General features: G+C 40.3%; 3 protein-coding genes across 3 annotated transcripts; 2 read left to right on the top strand and 1 right to left on the bottom strand.

The window, feature by feature from the left end:
- Positions 1-792: 792 nt before the first annotated feature.
- Positions 793-1,419, bottom strand: LOC308129747 (transcription factor HES-5-like; the record flags this gene model as incomplete). Its single annotated transcript, XM_080495795.1, has 2 exons — positions 1,323-1,419; positions 793-1,215 (listed from the first exon to the last, which is right to left on the bottom strand). Exons 1-2 carry the CDS (start codon positions 1,383-1,385, stop codon positions 793-795), a joined length of 486 nt encoding a protein of 161 aa, XP_080351921.1. The 5' UTR covers positions 1,386-1,419.
- Positions 1,420-5,187: 3,768 nt separating this feature from the next.
- On the top strand, positions 5,188-5,835 carry LOC308129742 (transcription factor HES-5-like; the record flags this gene model as incomplete). The annotated part of the gene is made up of 2 exons (XM_080495789.1): positions 5,188-5,310; positions 5,416-5,835. 2 exons carry the CDS (start codon positions 5,188-5,190, stop codon positions 5,833-5,835), a joined length of 543 nt encoding a protein of 180 aa, XP_080351915.1.
- A 6,151-nt stretch (positions 5,836-11,986) lies between these two features.
- On the top strand, positions 11,987-16,101 carry LOC308129430 (uncharacterized protein; the record flags this gene model as incomplete). Its single annotated transcript, XM_080495371.1, is given in 5 exon segments — positions 11,987-12,146; positions 12,254-12,556; positions 15,471-15,559; positions 15,561-15,663; positions 15,769-16,101. Coding segments are annotated over 5 exon segments (891 nt in total). The 5' UTR covers positions 11,987-12,083.
- Positions 16,102-18,508: the final 2,407 nt, after the last annotated feature.

The following is an 18,508-nucleotide window of genomic DNA, read 5'->3' as shown; positions in this document are numbered from 1 at the left end:
GCTTGCCCGAAAGATATGAAAAATGTACAGGTAGTGTCACAAATATTTGTTATTGGATAATCAAATATGAATCCCCTTTAATATTGGGTAGTGTGGTTAAAAAAAGTATAAATTATAACAAAATACAAAGAAAACTTTGACAACCTCAAACTAACCACTAGATGGTAGCAGTGAGCCACCAGACAAAGTGTAAACGTTAAGAATACAAATGCACAGTTCCGTTTTCAATTGGTGATTTTTTTTTCTTTATTATTATTCTTATACTGAAGAATAAATGCATAGCACACCTCCACAGAGACATTAATGGTGATGATACATCACAACAAAAACTTGTGGACAAGACAAGTACTCAAACGGAGCGAACAGCTTCAGCGTCTTAATAAAAGACAGGGAATCGTTTTGTTCAAACTAAGCAATAAAACAGCTCTCATACACAAAGAGTAATATATATTTCACGTGTTCATACATGCGGAATGTTGACACAACAAAACATGCTGATGATAAAATATATAGTGGCCCATTATGGGTCAATAAACCTTCACAACAGAAGATATATTTATACAAATGTATAAGAATGATGTATGCCTTAAACGTAAAGCTACCGAAATGTAGCCAATAATCAAGTACAAGTCAGTATTGTGTATTAATAACACATTGTAGATTACATTACACAGTTAAAACAAACAGAACAATCTTGGAACTTGGTGACAGTGAAGGTAATATACCTGCAAATAACTTCAGACCAACATGATCTTGTGACCTTATGTCTATCATCTTCCAGTGTGTAGGTGTCTACCACGGCCTCCAGGGGGCGCTGTTGACTGGATTCTTGTCTTTGGTGCTGCTGGTCTGGACTGTGGAGGTCAGAGGAGAGAAGTCAGCCTCTCTCAGGTTGTGATCAGAGGACGACTGCAGCTCGTTGAAGTGGTTCATCAGTCTCCTCTGAGTCTGTGTCTTCACTTCCTGCTTGGACATGAAGTGCACCGCCTCCCGGACACACCGGGAGAATCCCTGACGGGCAGCCGCCGAGTCCACAGCTGGACGCCGCTGCTGCAGCTGTGTCAGGAAGCAGACCGTCATCTCCAGGATGTCTGCTTTCTCCAGCTTGGAGTCTGGCTGCTGTTTGAGGAACTCTGGACCCAGGAGAGACTTGAGATGCTCGATGCTGCTGTTGATTCTCTCTCTGCGTAACTTCTCCACCAGAGGTTTTCTGACCTGCACAAACAAGGACAAAGTCATTAATTAACTTGTTCAACGGCAATATGCAAATAAAGAAATACATCTCTCAGATATGATTGAAACTTGATGAATCTTCAATTTACCCTGTGGTTCAGAGTGAGGAGGTCCTGAGGATTGGTCATTGCTGCAGTGATTGTAGGAGCCATGTTTGAAATCTCTGTGCTGTCGAGGTCTCTGTAGAGATGAAGTGTGCTGGCCCCATCCCTCCTATTTATAATCCTGCATCTCCATATGAATGTGTGTGTCTTACTCCGGTTGAAGTTTCTCACAGTTTGGGCCTATCGGAGAGCTCACTGAGACAATAAGGCATGTGGAGCAGCAACCCACTGAACGCTGTTGTATTGCCCTGGAGACAATAGGTGATTCTCAGGGGAGCAGGTGGAGGACTGGGAGGAGGTGGAGAGAGACTCTGTGTGAATCTGAGAAAGTGATGACCCTTGTAGAGAGAGCAGATCTGAACGCTGGGATCATTGGATCTGACGGAGCACACGCTCATCATCCTGTCACACACGTGGGGAGAAAGACATGAGATGGTCTGCATTGATAAAATACCTCCACTGTCTGGAAAAAAAACAACTTTGCATTCCATCCACTTATCCTTTCATTAGTAAAATAAAACATCAGGTGTGTTTGTTTGTTTTTAAGAATTTGTTTCTTTAAAATGACACAATAACAATAAAAAAAAGTGCAACCTTGTATTTTTGTTTTTATTCATTCATTTCAGGCATGCGACATTAAAACATTTTTGTGCATTCACAGACATAACCATATACACACGTATCCAAAAATATATACACCGTTTGATGATAAATACTTAAATTATAGCTTATGAAAACACATTTATACATATATAATTCTATGCTTATACATACATACATACATGCATGCCTGAAAATGTGTAGGAAGAAATAAACTTATCAAGTCCCACCCTTTCTCCAATATTTATAAAAAAAAAATCTGTATTAAAATAAAATAATATAACAATAAGGATGTTATCTAATATATATATATATATATATACAATATATACACATATACATATTTACAACCTATCTACACACATACAAACACAAAATGTCATCTTTGCATTCATATCAATTAATTCACACAGTGTTCTCCTTCATATTATGCTTATACACACCCAAACCAAACATGAATACAAGTACAATCCTGTTTACACTGCAAGAGACCCCCTATAGTTTCCTCCCAGTTCATTATCCCTGCACATAATTAATATTTTAAGTTTGAGCCTTTTTCATGTCCATGTAAAAGCTGGCACACGTTCGAGCCAAAATAAAGCTTTTTGGGAGCTTTTTCTTTATATGAAGTAGCAGCTGATACGCACAGCAGCAGGAATCCAAGTCACAGTCCAGATGTGTCCTGTATCTGGTTACAGGTTGTTTTCAGTGAGTACAGCGCAAGTCGAGCTTTCCCACACCGAGCTTTGTGAGCCGTGATTGATGTAACAGGAGTTTCAATGAATATTGGCTTTGTGTTGTTCAGAAGATACAACCTGACAGCCAGGGAGGGGAAAAGTAAATCCCAATAGGCAGTGTTTCTTTGGGGGTGTAAAACAACTGCTGTGATAGTATTTTGTATAATACAACTATTTAAAAAAAAAACTTTTCAAATGTATGAAAGTGAAGGCATTTTGAAATAAAAGAGCTGCATTACAACTTTATTTTGAAACAAAGCCAATGCAAAATATATTTACTTCCCTTTATCTGTTGGTTAAAGGTGTCTTGTATAACTCAAGGAGTTAAAAAAAAAAAAAAAAGAGTTTTATAAACTTTGCGATCAGGTTGACACACAGCCCTGACAGCCAACAGAAAAATATATATACAAAAAGGCTGATGTATAAATAATGATGCAGTGTGGAAGTCAAGCAACCAAAATTGGCACAAAAAATTGATGCAGAAAGTGAAATAAATCCAGGAAAGAAGAAAAAAAAAAACACTGAGTAGTGGAAAAAAAAAAAACCTTCCTCTGAAGTGTGCCAACTCCCTGTGGAGAATAGTCAGGTGCTGGTGGGGTTGAGGATGCTAATCACACTGAACTGTGACTCTCTCGCTCACAGCTTTCCCACACTCTGTCCATTGATGGAGCCTCAACTGAACAATGGACATGTGCCTTGTTAAATGCTAATTCATCCACACACACACGCACACAAACACACACACACAGCTCGCAGCTCTCCTTCCAGAATAAACTTTATTGTTAGACACTCTCCTCTATTGAGAGATAAGAGAAGTGAACACAAATATTTTGACTTGAGATGTCATTTAACGACCAGTCAGCAAAAACACATTTAGAAAGAAGTCTAATGAGGTTTAATGAAGACATACTTAAATATGTTATGCAATATATATATTTTACCATTTCTTTTTGCACGCTATCAGGAAGTTCGCCTTCTTCGTTCTAAATACATTATACTCAATTTTGATTCAACACTTTCGCAGGATTGGCATCCGTTGTCAACCATACACCTTCATCTAAAGCAAGTGAAAATGGAAATGTACATTTTGAACACCAATAGAAGTAAATAAGACAATTAAAAGATAATTTTAATGAAAGCATTAATATTATTAGGCCATAGTCAAAGTTAGTACATTTACTAATGACATGCATACACAATAAGCAATAATTGTTGTATTATTTTATATAATATTAGTTCAATACACGCTTTATAGAATGGAATAGAATTTAATTGATCAACGTTTACTAAAATACGTAGCAGAAATCCAGAATTAAAAGAGAATTGTGCATCTTAAATTTCAAAGGACATAGACAATAGTTGGACTAAATATAGGAGTACATATTTTCTCAGCATTGGTGAGTAAAATGTATAAACATTTAAAATTCAGTGGTAAAGAATTCCTCCTCCCCCTCCACAGACATCTTTGTCTGGTCCGTGTCTATTGTCCCACAGTGGCGCTGTGAGTGAGTTTTCTCTGGTTTCCCACACTCTGTCCATTCACTGCTTTCAAGAACAAAAGAAGTGTGTCTGGTTGCACATCACATTAATTATAGAGTCAGTTTACGAGTTTTTGTCTCACCTCCCCTGAATGGAAATTCCTGCCATCAAGACTCGTCATTACCAGGCTTTTGTAAAACGTCTATGAGGAATGCAGACATGCGAAGGATTAATGAACATTCAAAAGCTCCTTTTCCCCTCCTTTACGTTCAGATTGTTCCTTTGCATTCCTGGCGGTTTATTGTGTCGGGGGCATCGAAAGGGAATCCAGTTATCGAGTGGATCATGTGCTGTAGACATATGAATTTGAGTTAAATTACTATTACAAACTTAAACGAGTTAAGGTTTATTTGGAACAACTGCCGGTGAACTTAAAAGATGATCAGCCCCTCATCCAGCTGCTGTTGGGTTCGTCAACTATTCAAAAAGCACGATTCACCACAACAGTAGCATTTTCTTGCATTGACGTGTCAGTATTAGTAGTTTGCGGGATATCAAGCAGAATTAGTAAAGTGAAGGATTCAATGTCTTGCCATACATCACATGTTATGAAATTCAGTACTTGAAGATCAGTCGACGCCGACGGAGAGTAATATGAAATCGGATGGAACGTTTGTCGAAATGAACACATAATCCGTTCTCATGATCTACTTATAGGCCGCAGGCTGGGATGGTGAGCGTGTGCTCAGTCAAAGTCATTGATCCCAGCATCAGGCAGCAGATCTGCTCTCTCTGCGGGGTCACCACTTTCCCAGATTCACACAGAGCTCTGTGAGTCTCTCTCCATCTCCCCCTCCCTGCCCTCCAGCTGTTCCCTTGGGATTTAACCATTATCCTTAAGGCAATAACACCATTCAGAGTCTCGCATCCTTTATTGTCTCTACGAGCTCCCCGATTGGCCGAGACTGTGAGAAACTCCAGACAGACCAAGACCCACACATTCATATGGAGATGCAGGAGTATAAATAGGAGGGATGCAGCCGCCACACATCAGATTCTCTCTTCGGAGACCTCGACAGCACAGAGATCCAAACATGGCTCCTACAATCACTGCAGCAATGACCAATCCTCAGGAGCAGCTGGCACTGACTCACAAGGTATACTGAAGATTCATCTAGTTCTTAATCAACTACGAGAGATTTATTTCTTTATTGTTTTGCTGTTGAACCAGTTAATTAATGACTTTGTCCTCGTTTCTGCAGGTCAGAAAACCTCTGGTGGAGAAGTTACGCAGAGAGAGAATCAACAGCAGCATCGAGCAGCTCAAGTCTCTCCTGGGTCCAGAGTTCCTCAAACAGCAGCCAGACTCCAAGCTGGAGAAAGCAGACATCCTGGAGATGACGGTCTGCTTCCTGACACAGCTGCAGCAGCATCGAGCCGTGGGCTCGGCGGCTGTCAGTCAGGGATTCTCCCGGTGTGTCCGGGAAGTCGTGCACTTCATGTCCAAGGAGGAGCCGAAGACGCAGACCCAGAGAAAACTGCTCAACCACTTCAACAAGCTGCGGTCGTCCTCTGATCACAACCTGAGAGAGGCTGACTTCTCTCCTCTGAGCTCCACAGTCCAGACCAGCAGCACCAAAGACAAGAGTCCAGTAAATAGCGCTCTGTGGAGGCCGTGGTAGACGCCTCAGGACTTGTGTCAACTCACTCGTACTGTGCAAGTACCTGTGTCGGTTCTTTGACCTCTTATTTTAAAGAGTCCATACCTTGATTTCAACAAATCTGCATTTATGTTTTTGTGCCTTTTGTGAAGGTCTGTGTTTCTGTGGTATTCACAGTTTGGTGATGTTTTGTATTTCCCCCCCAAAAAATGTCTTCCGCCTGTGACTTTGCCTACTCTGTGAAGTAGATTTTTTATTCCCTCTGGGAATTCCTCTGTGTTGTTGGTTTTACTGACAGTAATGCATGTCTTTTTTTTTTTTTTTAATCTCCATTCGAGGAGACACACTTATACATGTCAAACATCTTTGAGATTTTTATGTGACATTCACATATTTTCTTAATTGAAATGTTTGGTCTTTTTTTTTAATCTTTCAAATATTATAACTGTCTGCATTTTCAGCAGAAGAAAACTGAGACAAACGTGCTGCTTTATAACTCTGTGAGTGACAGCACACATACCTTCAATGAAGGAACAGCGTTTTTGGAAAATGTCTCACACTGAATGTATCTCTTCAAGCCAAGTGATGCGCAATAAAACAATCATAAAAAAAAACAACAAATGTCGTGTGCCTCCTATTTATTCACCTATCATTGAATTATTTTGTGATTGAATGCACATTTTTAGATCCTGTAGCTACATAAACAATAATATTTAATAATATTCAGTAAAGATAGTGTTTTCAGTTCTTGATTGATACGAACACTTGCGTAGACATAATTTACCTTTATGATTTAACTTCTGTTTTAGTTGTACTTCATTGCTTCTGCACCACTTTAATTTCTACACCAATCAGTCTTTTAAGCAGTGCAGCTGATTTCAACTATGTGAAAAGAAAAAATATCTCAGTGAAAACACAGATTCTTCCCTTTCAATCTCAGTTTAGGATCACGTATGATGAATGAAACAGAGACCTGCTGGTTCATCATTCTGTCAACTACTGTAAAATAGAGGTGCATGAATAATTGGTGAAACACAAACAGTAGAACTATCACAGAGTGTCCCACTGATGCGTTGATGCACCATCAACATGCAGAACAGCTGCATCATGAATTCTTTACATTTATTTTAACTGTGCCAGAGATTATATTTCCTCACTGTGTGCTGATGGTGGTGCATTGCATTGCTTCAATATGTCCCGTAGGAGGTATTACATGAATTCCATAGTTAATCATTTATGCAATTTCACATTCATCCAACAGATTAAAGCATTTCAGTTGTCCTCCGATCTTTTATGAGAGCGCATTGTTTATATGGCTCAAGTTCATTTAGGTTTTTGCTTTAATCGTCCAACTGACTGCTCATTTAAAGTCGTGATCATCTGAGTAGAGTCTGTCACAAAGTGAGCGGTAGAATACATCACATTCACAGTCGACTGGTAAAGGTCAATTTCAATAAATTCATATTTCCTGACACGTTTATCTGGATCGCTCCAACACCAAACAATGAAGGTCTGAAGGTTTAACTCGCTAAAAATGTACTATTTCAGAAGAATAGGCACGGGGGGGTGAAGTAATGTTTTAAGATATTTATTTTCTTCACATATGCAACAACACAAAAACAAATTTAAATCCACTGTGGATGAATAAAAACAAAAGCGATGAATAGAACACAATATGCATACACAGCATACAAAAAATAATGATGAATCCCTTTTCAGAAGAAAGGTTGGATTTTAAAGACAAAATGCCTTGAAATAAGGCAGTAAGATCAAATATGCTAAGGGAAGTCGTACAATGTCCGCCCATCATTTCACAGGAATCACAGGCCAACACTCCGCTTGGCTTCAAATTAAAAACTTCATTCAAGATAAAACAAAAATAAAGAAGACAAAACTTTGATGGCAAAATTAAAAAAAAGACAGTTAAAATGTGTCTCTAAGTCACCAACAACTAAGCATTGCATAGGTTAGAGACTGGGTTTACATTGCGGCGCTTTCTTTGAAGCACTACAGTTATAAACCCAACAAATAGCAGCACAGCAGGTAATGCTACAGCCTTCAGCACATTCAGTCGCCTCCTCAGGTTTGGCCGAAACATTTGACTTTGCATGTTCAAAATGTCTTCAGTTAATCATCTGAAGGAAGTTGGAAAAGCTTCTTCCATCTCTGAGGACGTCCTCGTCGTGTTGCGTCCGACTGGTTTTATCTGTAGATTTCCATCACGGACACGGGTTTTTGTCGTGATAAAAAACCTGCGAGGCACGGATCACATGAACGCCGCAGCAGTTCTTATAGTCCACTCCTTGGGCGGCCAAGCTCTCGTCGCTAGAAGCACAGCGGGGCCACGTCGTCTTCCGCGTCGGGGAAGAGACGCAAAATGTCCCTCGAGTATTTGGAGTAGCCGTTGTGTGACAAGAGGGCTCTCCTCAGGGTGAGCAGTGACTTGGTTTTCTCCAGGATGTCTGACACGGGGATGCCGTTCTGCAGGTGCTCCCCGATCAGAGCCTTCAGTTTCTCCACTGCTATGCTGCACTTCCTCTCCAACATCTGGAGTTTACACCTGGGATTTAAAAAAAGAAAGAAAGAAGAAAAAAGTTTTATTAAGACGTTCACAGATCCAGTTTTTTGTTTAACTTTGACAAACTTTGTTGGTGTGCAGCAGCTCTGGAAACAATAAGAGCACATTTTGAGGTCAACTCACCTGAAGAGCTGCTCCTTCATGCTGTCCTGCAGAGCGAGGTCTGTGTAGAGAGCCATGTTGAGGTTTGCTTTCTCCTGGCTGCGGTGGCGTTGCTTGCAAAAAGTGCAGATGAGGTCTGTTTACGTCTGCGTCTTTGGCCCTGCTTTTTATGCTGCCGGCGCGGCGCCCTCTCCGCCGTTCGGCCAATCAGGGGCCTCAAAGCTCTTGGACAATGGGCTGAATTTAATGGCTGTCAAAAAGAACAGGTGGGATGCTTTATCTGTATGACACACATCACTGGGGTCAGTGGGAAAATATCCAACACACCCCCCCTCACCCCCCAAGTAGACATGGGAAAAATTCTGCTTCCTTCTGTGATGCTCAGGCGTGGACACTGACCATGAGAAGACAGGAAAGTCCCCTTGATGATGGTGAAAATAAATAAAATAATCTAATTGTGCAATACAGAGTAAACATGTCCACCATAGTAATGTTTTGACTTCAGCAGCAAATATCTTTAATAAAAAACTGTATGATATGAGCAGGTTTCTGACGAGCACAGATGGAAAAAAAAACCCCCAAAACAAAGTCATTAAGATTTATACATTTAAAAAAAAGTATAGTAAAATAAAGTTATTATTGTATCTGTGCGTGTGGCTGGGCACTGAGTTGCAGCCAAACCAGATGGTTTATGTGTGAAGTGGCCGTCTGTCCTCGCCCGGCCTGAGAACGGCCCTGAGGCTTTGTCGAGGCCAGACACACTTCCATTGTGTGTGCGGCTGAGCCGGCTGCATACAGAAGTGTGGGAAGCCGTGTGTCCCCGTGGCTCCCAGCAGCAGCAGAGAGAGGGCGTGTGACCGGGGCACGTCCAGCCTTGCGCTGGGAGCCGGTGGGGGCTCAGAGGAGGGGCAATGGGAAACTCGAAGCCTCTTTAGTCTACTAAAAGACACTGAGGCAGATGGGAGGGAGAAGAGGAGGAATGCAAACGCACCTGAGGCTGGTTTCACGTCAGTTTCCAGGTGTGTGAAAACATGGAAGTGTACCGTTGGAGAACACAATTAAAGGAAAATGAAAGGAGACACACACATAACCCCCCCCCCCCCAAAAAAAAAAACCCTGTCATGAACAGTCATTAATCCATTTTTTGAATTGTTGATACTAGAAAAACGAGGAGTGACCTCTGTTTCTGTGCAGGTGACACCCAAATCGGTTTTTCTACCTGACCACAAAACCACAGGACAGGAGATGTAGGTTTGATATTTTCACACAGAAATTGGCCTCAAATCACTCTGCTAGACGTATACATACCTGGATTAAGTACTGACTGGCTCCAAACCAGAGAATCTTAGTGGGTAGTGTGAAGCGGAAGAGCTAACACAGTAGACCCAAACAGAAAAACCTGAAGCCTGTTGTCAGATCAACCGACAGTGTTTCAGTAATTCCTGCAAAAGATTCCACACCATGTAGCGAAATCCAGATCAGAAATCGCACATCTTTGTTTTAAAATGTCTTCATAAAATGCCTCATACCAGATAAATATATGAGGATGTGAACATATAATGTGTAAAGCAGCCGTTCTGATTCCAAACAAGCCGGTATAAAAGATTAATTTCATGATGTAGCACTCTTATCAAAAAGTGTGAAACTAAAGATTTAACATGAATGAAAAAAATTGTTGATTGCAAAGCATGAACACGACATATTGAGCACTAATAAGGTCCCTATTGATGGTCAAGGCAGCCTGTAGGATTCATTTTGAGGAATTTATTTACAAGTTTGGAAAAACAGACGAGGATGAAGTAAGGAAGACAAACGTGAATGTCTTTCCTCCTTCTCATTCTTTCTCCTCTTTCTGAGCGTTTTTCACTTTAGGCTTGGATGCGAGCACATTCAGATGGAAGATCCGGTCCACGAGGACCCTGATGTCCAGTTTGGTCCTCTCCTCCACCTCTCTGGCTCGCTGAAGCAGCTCTTCTCTTTGCCTGAAGCCCTCAGTGTTCATCACCTCCTGCAGACGGGCTTCCAAAGCTTTAAACTTGCTTTTCCATTCCGCTTCCTTCTGCTGAGCCGAGAATGAAAAATGTGGAAAAGGGTCATTGAGAGAATTTCAGAACCACTCAGTTTCATCTGCAACTCGTCATTCCAAATCTGCACGTTTAGACTGACTTCACCTTCTCTTGTTAAACCCCCCCCAAAGAAACACATTTCCTATACAAATATAGAATTACAAAATTAATTTGTAAACCCCATAGAATTTATAAAACAAACAAACAAACTGTGACTCAAATGTGTCCATTTCTACTTGGGGAGCCCAAGTATTCTTGGCTAAATTCAGAGACAATACAGGAAACAGGACACTTTATATAATATATTTTCTTCATGGTTAACATATGTTAAATACAATTTTTGAAAAAACTACATTTTCTGTGGGGCTTTGTTATTTAAGGTAAACACTTGCGCCAGACAGAATTCCCAAATCACATTGCATGGGTCACATGTCTGATTTAAGCTAATGAACAAAGTGTGGGAAAACTCTGGAGAGCACAAATGACTTGTCAACGAGATCCACTCCACCAGCAGCCCGTTATGTCCCCAAAGGGATTTGGCACACTTCAGGAAACAGCTGCCTCCCAACAAAACTCTCGAATTCTGCTTAACGCATTAAACAGAATTTCTTTTTAGTGACCATGGTCAGTAAAAATCTATGAGCATGACTCAACCTTAAAACTGCATTGAAATGTCTCTTTACAGTAAACATTCGATTGGTTATGTCGTTTAGATTTTTTTTGGACGGGAAAAAAGAAATTACAATAATTTCCAGAATGTCAGAGCCAGCCAATAGGATCGTTTCCCTCCAGATGGTTGGTGATGTAATACTCTTTGACTACAACCACACACAGCCAGCATCTGCCACTGAAGTCCTTCTGTGGATCATTGACCACAGCACAGGGAGGCAGTGTGGGAACCTGACATCAAGCAGCTACTCACACCAACTAGAAGGCACGTGTCAGATGACACGAGTGCATCTGGACGGCAGCATGATGATTATCTGAATTGATTCCTATCGTCAGAAACCACATAATACATTAGAATATTGTTTTGTAAATGTTTATAGGTAACACTTAAGGAAAATGATTTTAAATTGTAGACTCTGCTGGTCTCAGAATTAAAAAATAAGTCAATATTCACATGTTGCATTTTAGGACTGGGATCTATTAAACACCACACAACAACTATATTTCTTGTTTACTTCTTGAGATCGTTAATACTTTTCTAGGTCTGGTCATTTGTCCAGTCAATATCATTGAGCTCAGCAACACATTGAACATTTGATCCTTCCATCTCCACCTTCCCTCCACCTGTTCCCCTGAGATCTATCTATTGTCCCCAGAGAATTAAAGGCAGTGTGTTGCTGCTCCACATGTCTCATTGTCTCAACAAGCTCCATGATTGGTCCAGACTGTGGGAAACATCCACCAGAGTCAGACCCACACATTCATATGGAGATGCAGGAGTATAAATAGGAGGGATGTAGCCGCCACGCATCAGATTCTCTCTTCAGAGACCTCGACAGCACAGAGATCCAAACATGGCTCCTACAATCACTGCAGCAATGACCAATTCTCAGGACCTCCTCACTCTGAACCACAAGGTAAATTGAAGATTCATCAAGTTTCACTCAAATCTGAGAGATTTATTGTTGTGTTTGCATTTTGCTGTTGAGCAAGTTCATTAATGACTTTGTCCTTGTTTGTGCAGGTCAGAAAACCTCTGGTGGAGAAGTTACGCAGAGAGAGAATCAACAGCAGCATCGAGCATCTCAAGTCTCTCCTGGGTCCAGAGTTCCTCAAACAGCAGCCAGACTCCAAGCTGGAGAAAGCAGACATCCTGGAGATGACGGTCTGCTTCCTGACACAGCTGCAGCAGCAGAACCAACAGCAGAGAAAACTGCTCAACCACTTCAACAAGCTGCAGTCGTCCTCTGATCACAACCTGAGAGAGGCTGACTTCTCTCCTCTGAGCTCCACAGTCCAGACCAGCAGCACCAAAGACAAGAGTCCAGTCAACAGCGCCCCCTGGAGGCCGTGGTAGACACCTACACACTGGAAGATGATGCAGACAAACTCTCAAGACCATATTGGTCAACGATTACTGGACTGAATTAAGTCACATTTTATGGACTTGTTCTTCTGTGTTTGCAGAAGATTAGATTACATTTGCAATGAAATATTTCCTGAGGAAATTATTGCAAAAATTATCCTTCATATTAAGAAGGAAAACATTTTGTCATGCATGTTGCATGAATCAAAGTTGATTACATGAGTGATCTGTCTTTAAATGTACGATTGTATTATTTGTTATTGATCATTGTGGTCAAACATTCAAAAGTCCTGTTATGGACATGAAATTATCACAATGGACTTTGTCTCCATTTGATGCCTCTTGTTACTAAAACCTGATCTGTTGTAGGATCCAAATGTTTATTCTTCCTTGTGAAACATTGAACTTAGTCGTAACACGTTTTGTTACTTTTGAGTTTCACTGTGTATTAAACACAGTACTGCAGTCATTTTTGTGACCCTCCAATTATCATTGATCGTATTGATCAAAAATCTTCATTGTCCATTTTAGGACATTAAAGTAAACATTGATTTTCTTAAAACTTCTTTATGAAACTGATCTGTTTTAAGATCCATGTTTTTCTTTTCATTTAAATGTTTTTAATGTCCCAACGTCACTGCTTCTTTGTGTCATTGTACATTTTGCTTGTGTTAACTGATGAAATGTCAGTTTCTTTCATGTGATCTGTTTAAAGGTCGACTCAAGGTTGTCTTGTGAACGTTAAATTAGAAATGTAACTCCAATTGGAGAAAAATTTGAATGGACAGTACGTTTTATGTGCTGAAATATAGTGAATTGTCTCTCATAGAGACTGTTGTTCCTTTACTCTCTGAGTACAGAGTGTCTTGTAGAAATCTACAAGTTGTTGTTGTGACGTATCATCACCTGTTGATGAGCTTCGTTTTATTGTGGCTCATTGATCTTTGTTCAATAAAAATACTACCTGTTGAATATATTCTGTTCTTGCCTCTAATATTTGACTGAGATTGACAAACTTCTGTTATAATAAAAGAAAACACCATAGTGCCTCTACATCTTCAAACAAATTATTACAAACTACAGCACATGTTATATATCACAAACATAACGATCATAAAATAACACCTATAAAGTCTAATCAAATATTTTCATGATGAGGGGTGATCAGCATCACAGCATATTAATGGTACTTTAAGATACTTCAGCAATCAAACCAAACGACAAACCTTTCAAACAAACTTTTCACACAAAACTTGCTTGTTCTCTTTATTTTTGTAAGGCTTTACTTTGAAATATATGAAGTTAGTCATTTCCCTCCTATAAGAGGTTTACAATGTATCTAAGGTGATGAATAATCAAACGCACGTCTATTGTTTGTGTGGTGAAAACAGTAAAATCACAGTGTGAGAAACCAGAGAAAACTCTCTCACAGAGCTGCTAGATTCTGACCTTTGACCTGAAGATACAGTTGAAAATATGGCCTGACTCTGAATGATGAAATGAAGGTTGAATCAGATTTTTGGTGGTTTGGTGAAAGCATTGTCAAAGTTTCATTCATGGACTGAGAATAAAGAGGAAAATCACTGAAGGAGAAGCGGAATTGAGAAACAATGTGTCACACAAAGTATTGATACATCAATAGTCATGACGGGTACATAATAAATATAACTAGTAAATACATCTGATGTCTCCTTCTGGCAATTTGACGACTTCATTGTGTCCCATTTATAAGAAAATGAACCTTCCTGCTCACTTATGGGTAGAACACTACGTGTGCTTCACAGGGTGTGATGGACAGTTAGTCCCAGGGTCACGTGCCTGTTTTATTTTTTGTAATTTTTCCTGATGAACAAAGTGTGGGAAAACTCTGGAGAGTAGAAATGACTATGGATGAGATGCACTCCACCGGCACACCGTTCAAATCTCCAAAGGGATTTGGCACACTTCTGGAAGCAGCTGCTTCCCAGTCAGACTCTGATTCCCAGGGCTGATATGAGGTTGTGCTGAGTGGATTGTAATTTATCATGGTGACTATAATTGTCTCTTAACATACATCAATACACCAACAAATGCTGCAAATGAGAAATTTGACCAACAACATTATTTTAGTCATAATTCAAAGGATTCGGACCATATCTTTTAAAAATATACAAACTGAGAGAATCAGCCAATAGGATCGTTTCCCTCCAGATGGTTGGTGATGTAATACTCTTTTACTACAACCACACACAACCAGCATCTGTCACTGACGTCCTTCTGTGGATCATTGACCACAGCACAGGGAGGCAGTGTGGGAACCTGACATCAAGCAGCTACTCACACCAACTAGAAGGCACGTGTCAGATGACACGAGTGCATCTGGACGGCAGCATGATGATTATCTGTCTGCTGTAAAGACTAAATAGCTCCAGGGTCTGGCTTCTTGCAGTATTATTTTTCCTTGGAAGAAAACTTTTACACAAAATAATGATGAAATAAAGATTATTTTTGTATTAACAACAGTGTATTGAAATAGATGGTTTTAAACACGTTAATGTATGATGGAGGAATCAAATATGTTTTTTTTCCACTTTGATGATAATTATCTAAGTGTTACGTGTATTTCATATTTTACTGAACAGCATAAGAGTTATTCTCTCACGTGTCTGATGGAGATGACTAAAGTGTGCTCAGTCAAAGTCACTGATCTCAGCATCAAACAGCAGATCTGCTCTCTCTACAGGGTCGCCACTTTCTCACATTCACAGAGCGCTCAGTCTCTATCCAGTCCTCCACCTGTTCCCCTGAGATCTATCTATTGTCCCCAGAGAATTAAAGGCAGTGTGTTGCTGCTCCACATGTCTCATTGTCTCAACAAGCTCTCTGATTGGTCCAGACTGTGGGAAACATCCACCAGAGTCAGACCCACACATTCATATGGAGATGCAGGAGTATAAATAGGAGGGATGCAGCCGCCACACATCAGATTCTCTCTTCAGAGACCTCGACAGCACAGAGATCCAAACATGGCTCCTACAATCACTGCAGCAATGACCAATCCTCAGGACCTCCTCACTCTGAACCACAAGGTAAATTGAAGATTCATCAAGTTTCCATCAAATCTGAGATGTATTTCTTTATTTGCATTTTGCTGTTGAGCAAGTTAATTAATGACTTTGTCCTTGTTTGTGCAGGTCAGAAAACCTCTGGTGGAGAAGTTACGCAGAGAGAGAATCAACAGCAGCATCGAGCATCTCAAGTCTCTCCTGGGTCCAGAGTTCCTCAAACAGCAGCCAGACTCCAAGCTGGAGAAAGCAGACATCCTGGAGATGACGGTCTGCTTCCTGACACAGCTGCAGCAGCAGAACCAACAGCAGAGAAAACTGCTCAACCACTTCAACAAGCTGCAGTCGTCCTCTGATCACAACCTGAGAGAGGCTGACTTCTCTCCTCTGAGCTCCACAGTCCAGACCAGCAGCTCCAAAGACAAAAGTCCAGTCAACAGCGCCCCCTGGAGGCCGTGGTAGACACCTACACACTGGAAGATGATGCAGACAAACTCTCAAGACCATATTGGTCAACGATTACTGGACTGAGTTAAGTCACATTTTACGGAGTTGTTCTTCTGTGTTTGCAGAAGATTAGATTACATTTGCAATGAAATATTTCCTGAGGAAATTATTGCAAAAATTATCCTTCATATTAAGAAGGAAAACATTTTGTCATGCATGTTGCATGAATCCAATTTGATTACATGAGTGATCTGTCTTGAAATGTACGATTGTATTATTTGTTATTGATCATTGTGGTCAAACACTCAAAAGTCCTGTTATGGACATGAAATTATCACAATGGACTTTGTCTCCATTTGATGACTCTTGTTACTAAAACCTGATCTGTTGTAGGATCCAACTGTTTATTCTTCCTTGTGAAACATTGAACTTAGTCGTAACACGTTTTGCTACTTTTGAGTTTCACTGTGTATTAAACACAGTACTGCAGTCATTTTTGTGACCCTCCAATTATCATTGATCGTATTGATCAAAAATCTTCATTGTCCATTTTAGGACATTAAAGTAAACATTGATTTTCTTGTTACTTCTTAATGAAACTGATCTGTTTTGAGATCCATGTTTCTCTTTTCATTTAAATGTTTTTAATGTCACAACGTCACTTCTTCTTTGTGTCATTGTACATTTTGCTTGTGTTAACTGATGAAATGTCAGTTTCTTTCATGTGATCTGTTTAAAGGTCGACTCAAGGTTGTCTTGTGAACGTTAATTTAGAAATTTAACTCCAATTGGAGAAAAAGATGAATGGACAGTACGTTTTATGTGCTGAAATATAGTGAATTGTCTCTCATAGAGACTGTTGTTCCTTTACTCTCTGAGTACAGAGTGTCTTGTAGAAATCTACAAGTTGTTGTTGTGACGTATACCTGTTGATGAGCTTCGTTTTATTGTGGCTCATTGATCTTTGTTCAATAAAAATAATACCTGTTGAATATATTCTGTTCTTGCTTCTAATATTTGACTGAGATTGACAAACGTCTGTTACAATAAGAGAAAACACCATATTGCCTCTACATCTTCAAACAAATAATTTCAAACGACAGCACATATGTTATATATCACAAACATAATGATCATGAAAAACAACTATAAAATCAACATTTTTCATGAGGGGTGATGAGATTTTCGGTGGTTTGGTGAAAGCATTGTCAAAGTTTCATTCATGGACTGAGAATAAAGAGGAAAATCACTGAAGGAGAAGTGGAATTGAGAAACAATGTGTCACACAAACTATTGATACATCAATAGTCATGACGGGTACATAATAAATATAACTGGTAAATACATCTGATGTCTCCTGGCAATTTGTCAACTTCATTGTGTCCCATTGAGAAAATGAACCTTCCTCCCCAGCGTGTTGTGGTAGAAGAACACTGATGAACAGTTAGTCCCTGTTTTATTTTTGTGGGAAAACTCTGGAGAGTAGAAATGACTATGCATGAGATCCACGCCACCGGCGCACCGATCAACTCTCCAAAGGGATTTGGCACACTTCTGGAAGCAGCTGCTTCCCAGTCAGACTCTGATTCCCAGGGCTGATATGTGGTTGTGCTTAGTGGATTGTAATTTATTATGGAGACTATAATTGTCTCCTAACATACATCAATACATCAGTCGGCCCTCCTGCAATGGTCAAGGAGCTCTAAAGGAGGACCCACCAGAAAATGCTGCAAACTAAACTGAGCCATTGCTCTCCGTTGAACACAAAAAATACGTTCTCACTCTAATCAACCTGAGAATTACACAAAACCAACACCGCCTAGAGAAAACCCCTATTTGTTACGACCCGGCTCTGCTCAGGATGTAGGAAGTAACAATAAGCGGGTGAGTTTGGGTTAAGTGGGGGATTTTATTGGTAGTTCTCAGGTTTACAGTCATCAAAATAGAACCCCAAAGACACAATAATACAATAAAAAGAGGGCCAAACAGATAATGCCCAATAACTATACAGACTTAATATATGATAACAAAAAGGCAGCTTCTTCACTTGAAGGCTGTGACCAAAAACCGGGAAGGCGGTGAATGAAAAGTTTCTTCTAACACAAATTCACTAAACAAGAGAGTGGCAAAATGGAGACAAACAAATCCTCAAATTAACACAAAGCGAAACAGCTGGTACCTTCACCAAACTGTTGGGCAATGGTTGAGGTTGACTAACGTTAAACTAAGGCAGGGATATCAAAAGTTTGAGCTGAGTTCAGACGCTCACACAGCAATGGAAACACACACCAAGGGTCTCTGGGCAGACTGAGCGGAAACTTTCCGCATCAGCCGCCATGAGGAGCCTGCTGGAGCGGTTTAAATGGCCACAGCTGGGGGGCGGAGCCGAGCCAATCAGCAGTCATCTTCCAGTCAAAGTGCT

The sequence above is a fragment of the Blennius ocellaris genome (assembly GCF_963422515.1).
Source record: "Blennius ocellaris genome assembly, chromosome: 4".
NCBI classification, from domain to species: domain Eukaryota; kingdom Metazoa; phylum Chordata; class Actinopteri; order Blenniiformes; family Blenniidae; genus Blennius; species Blennius ocellaris.
This window is presented reverse-complemented; position numbering and strand designations above follow the sequence as displayed.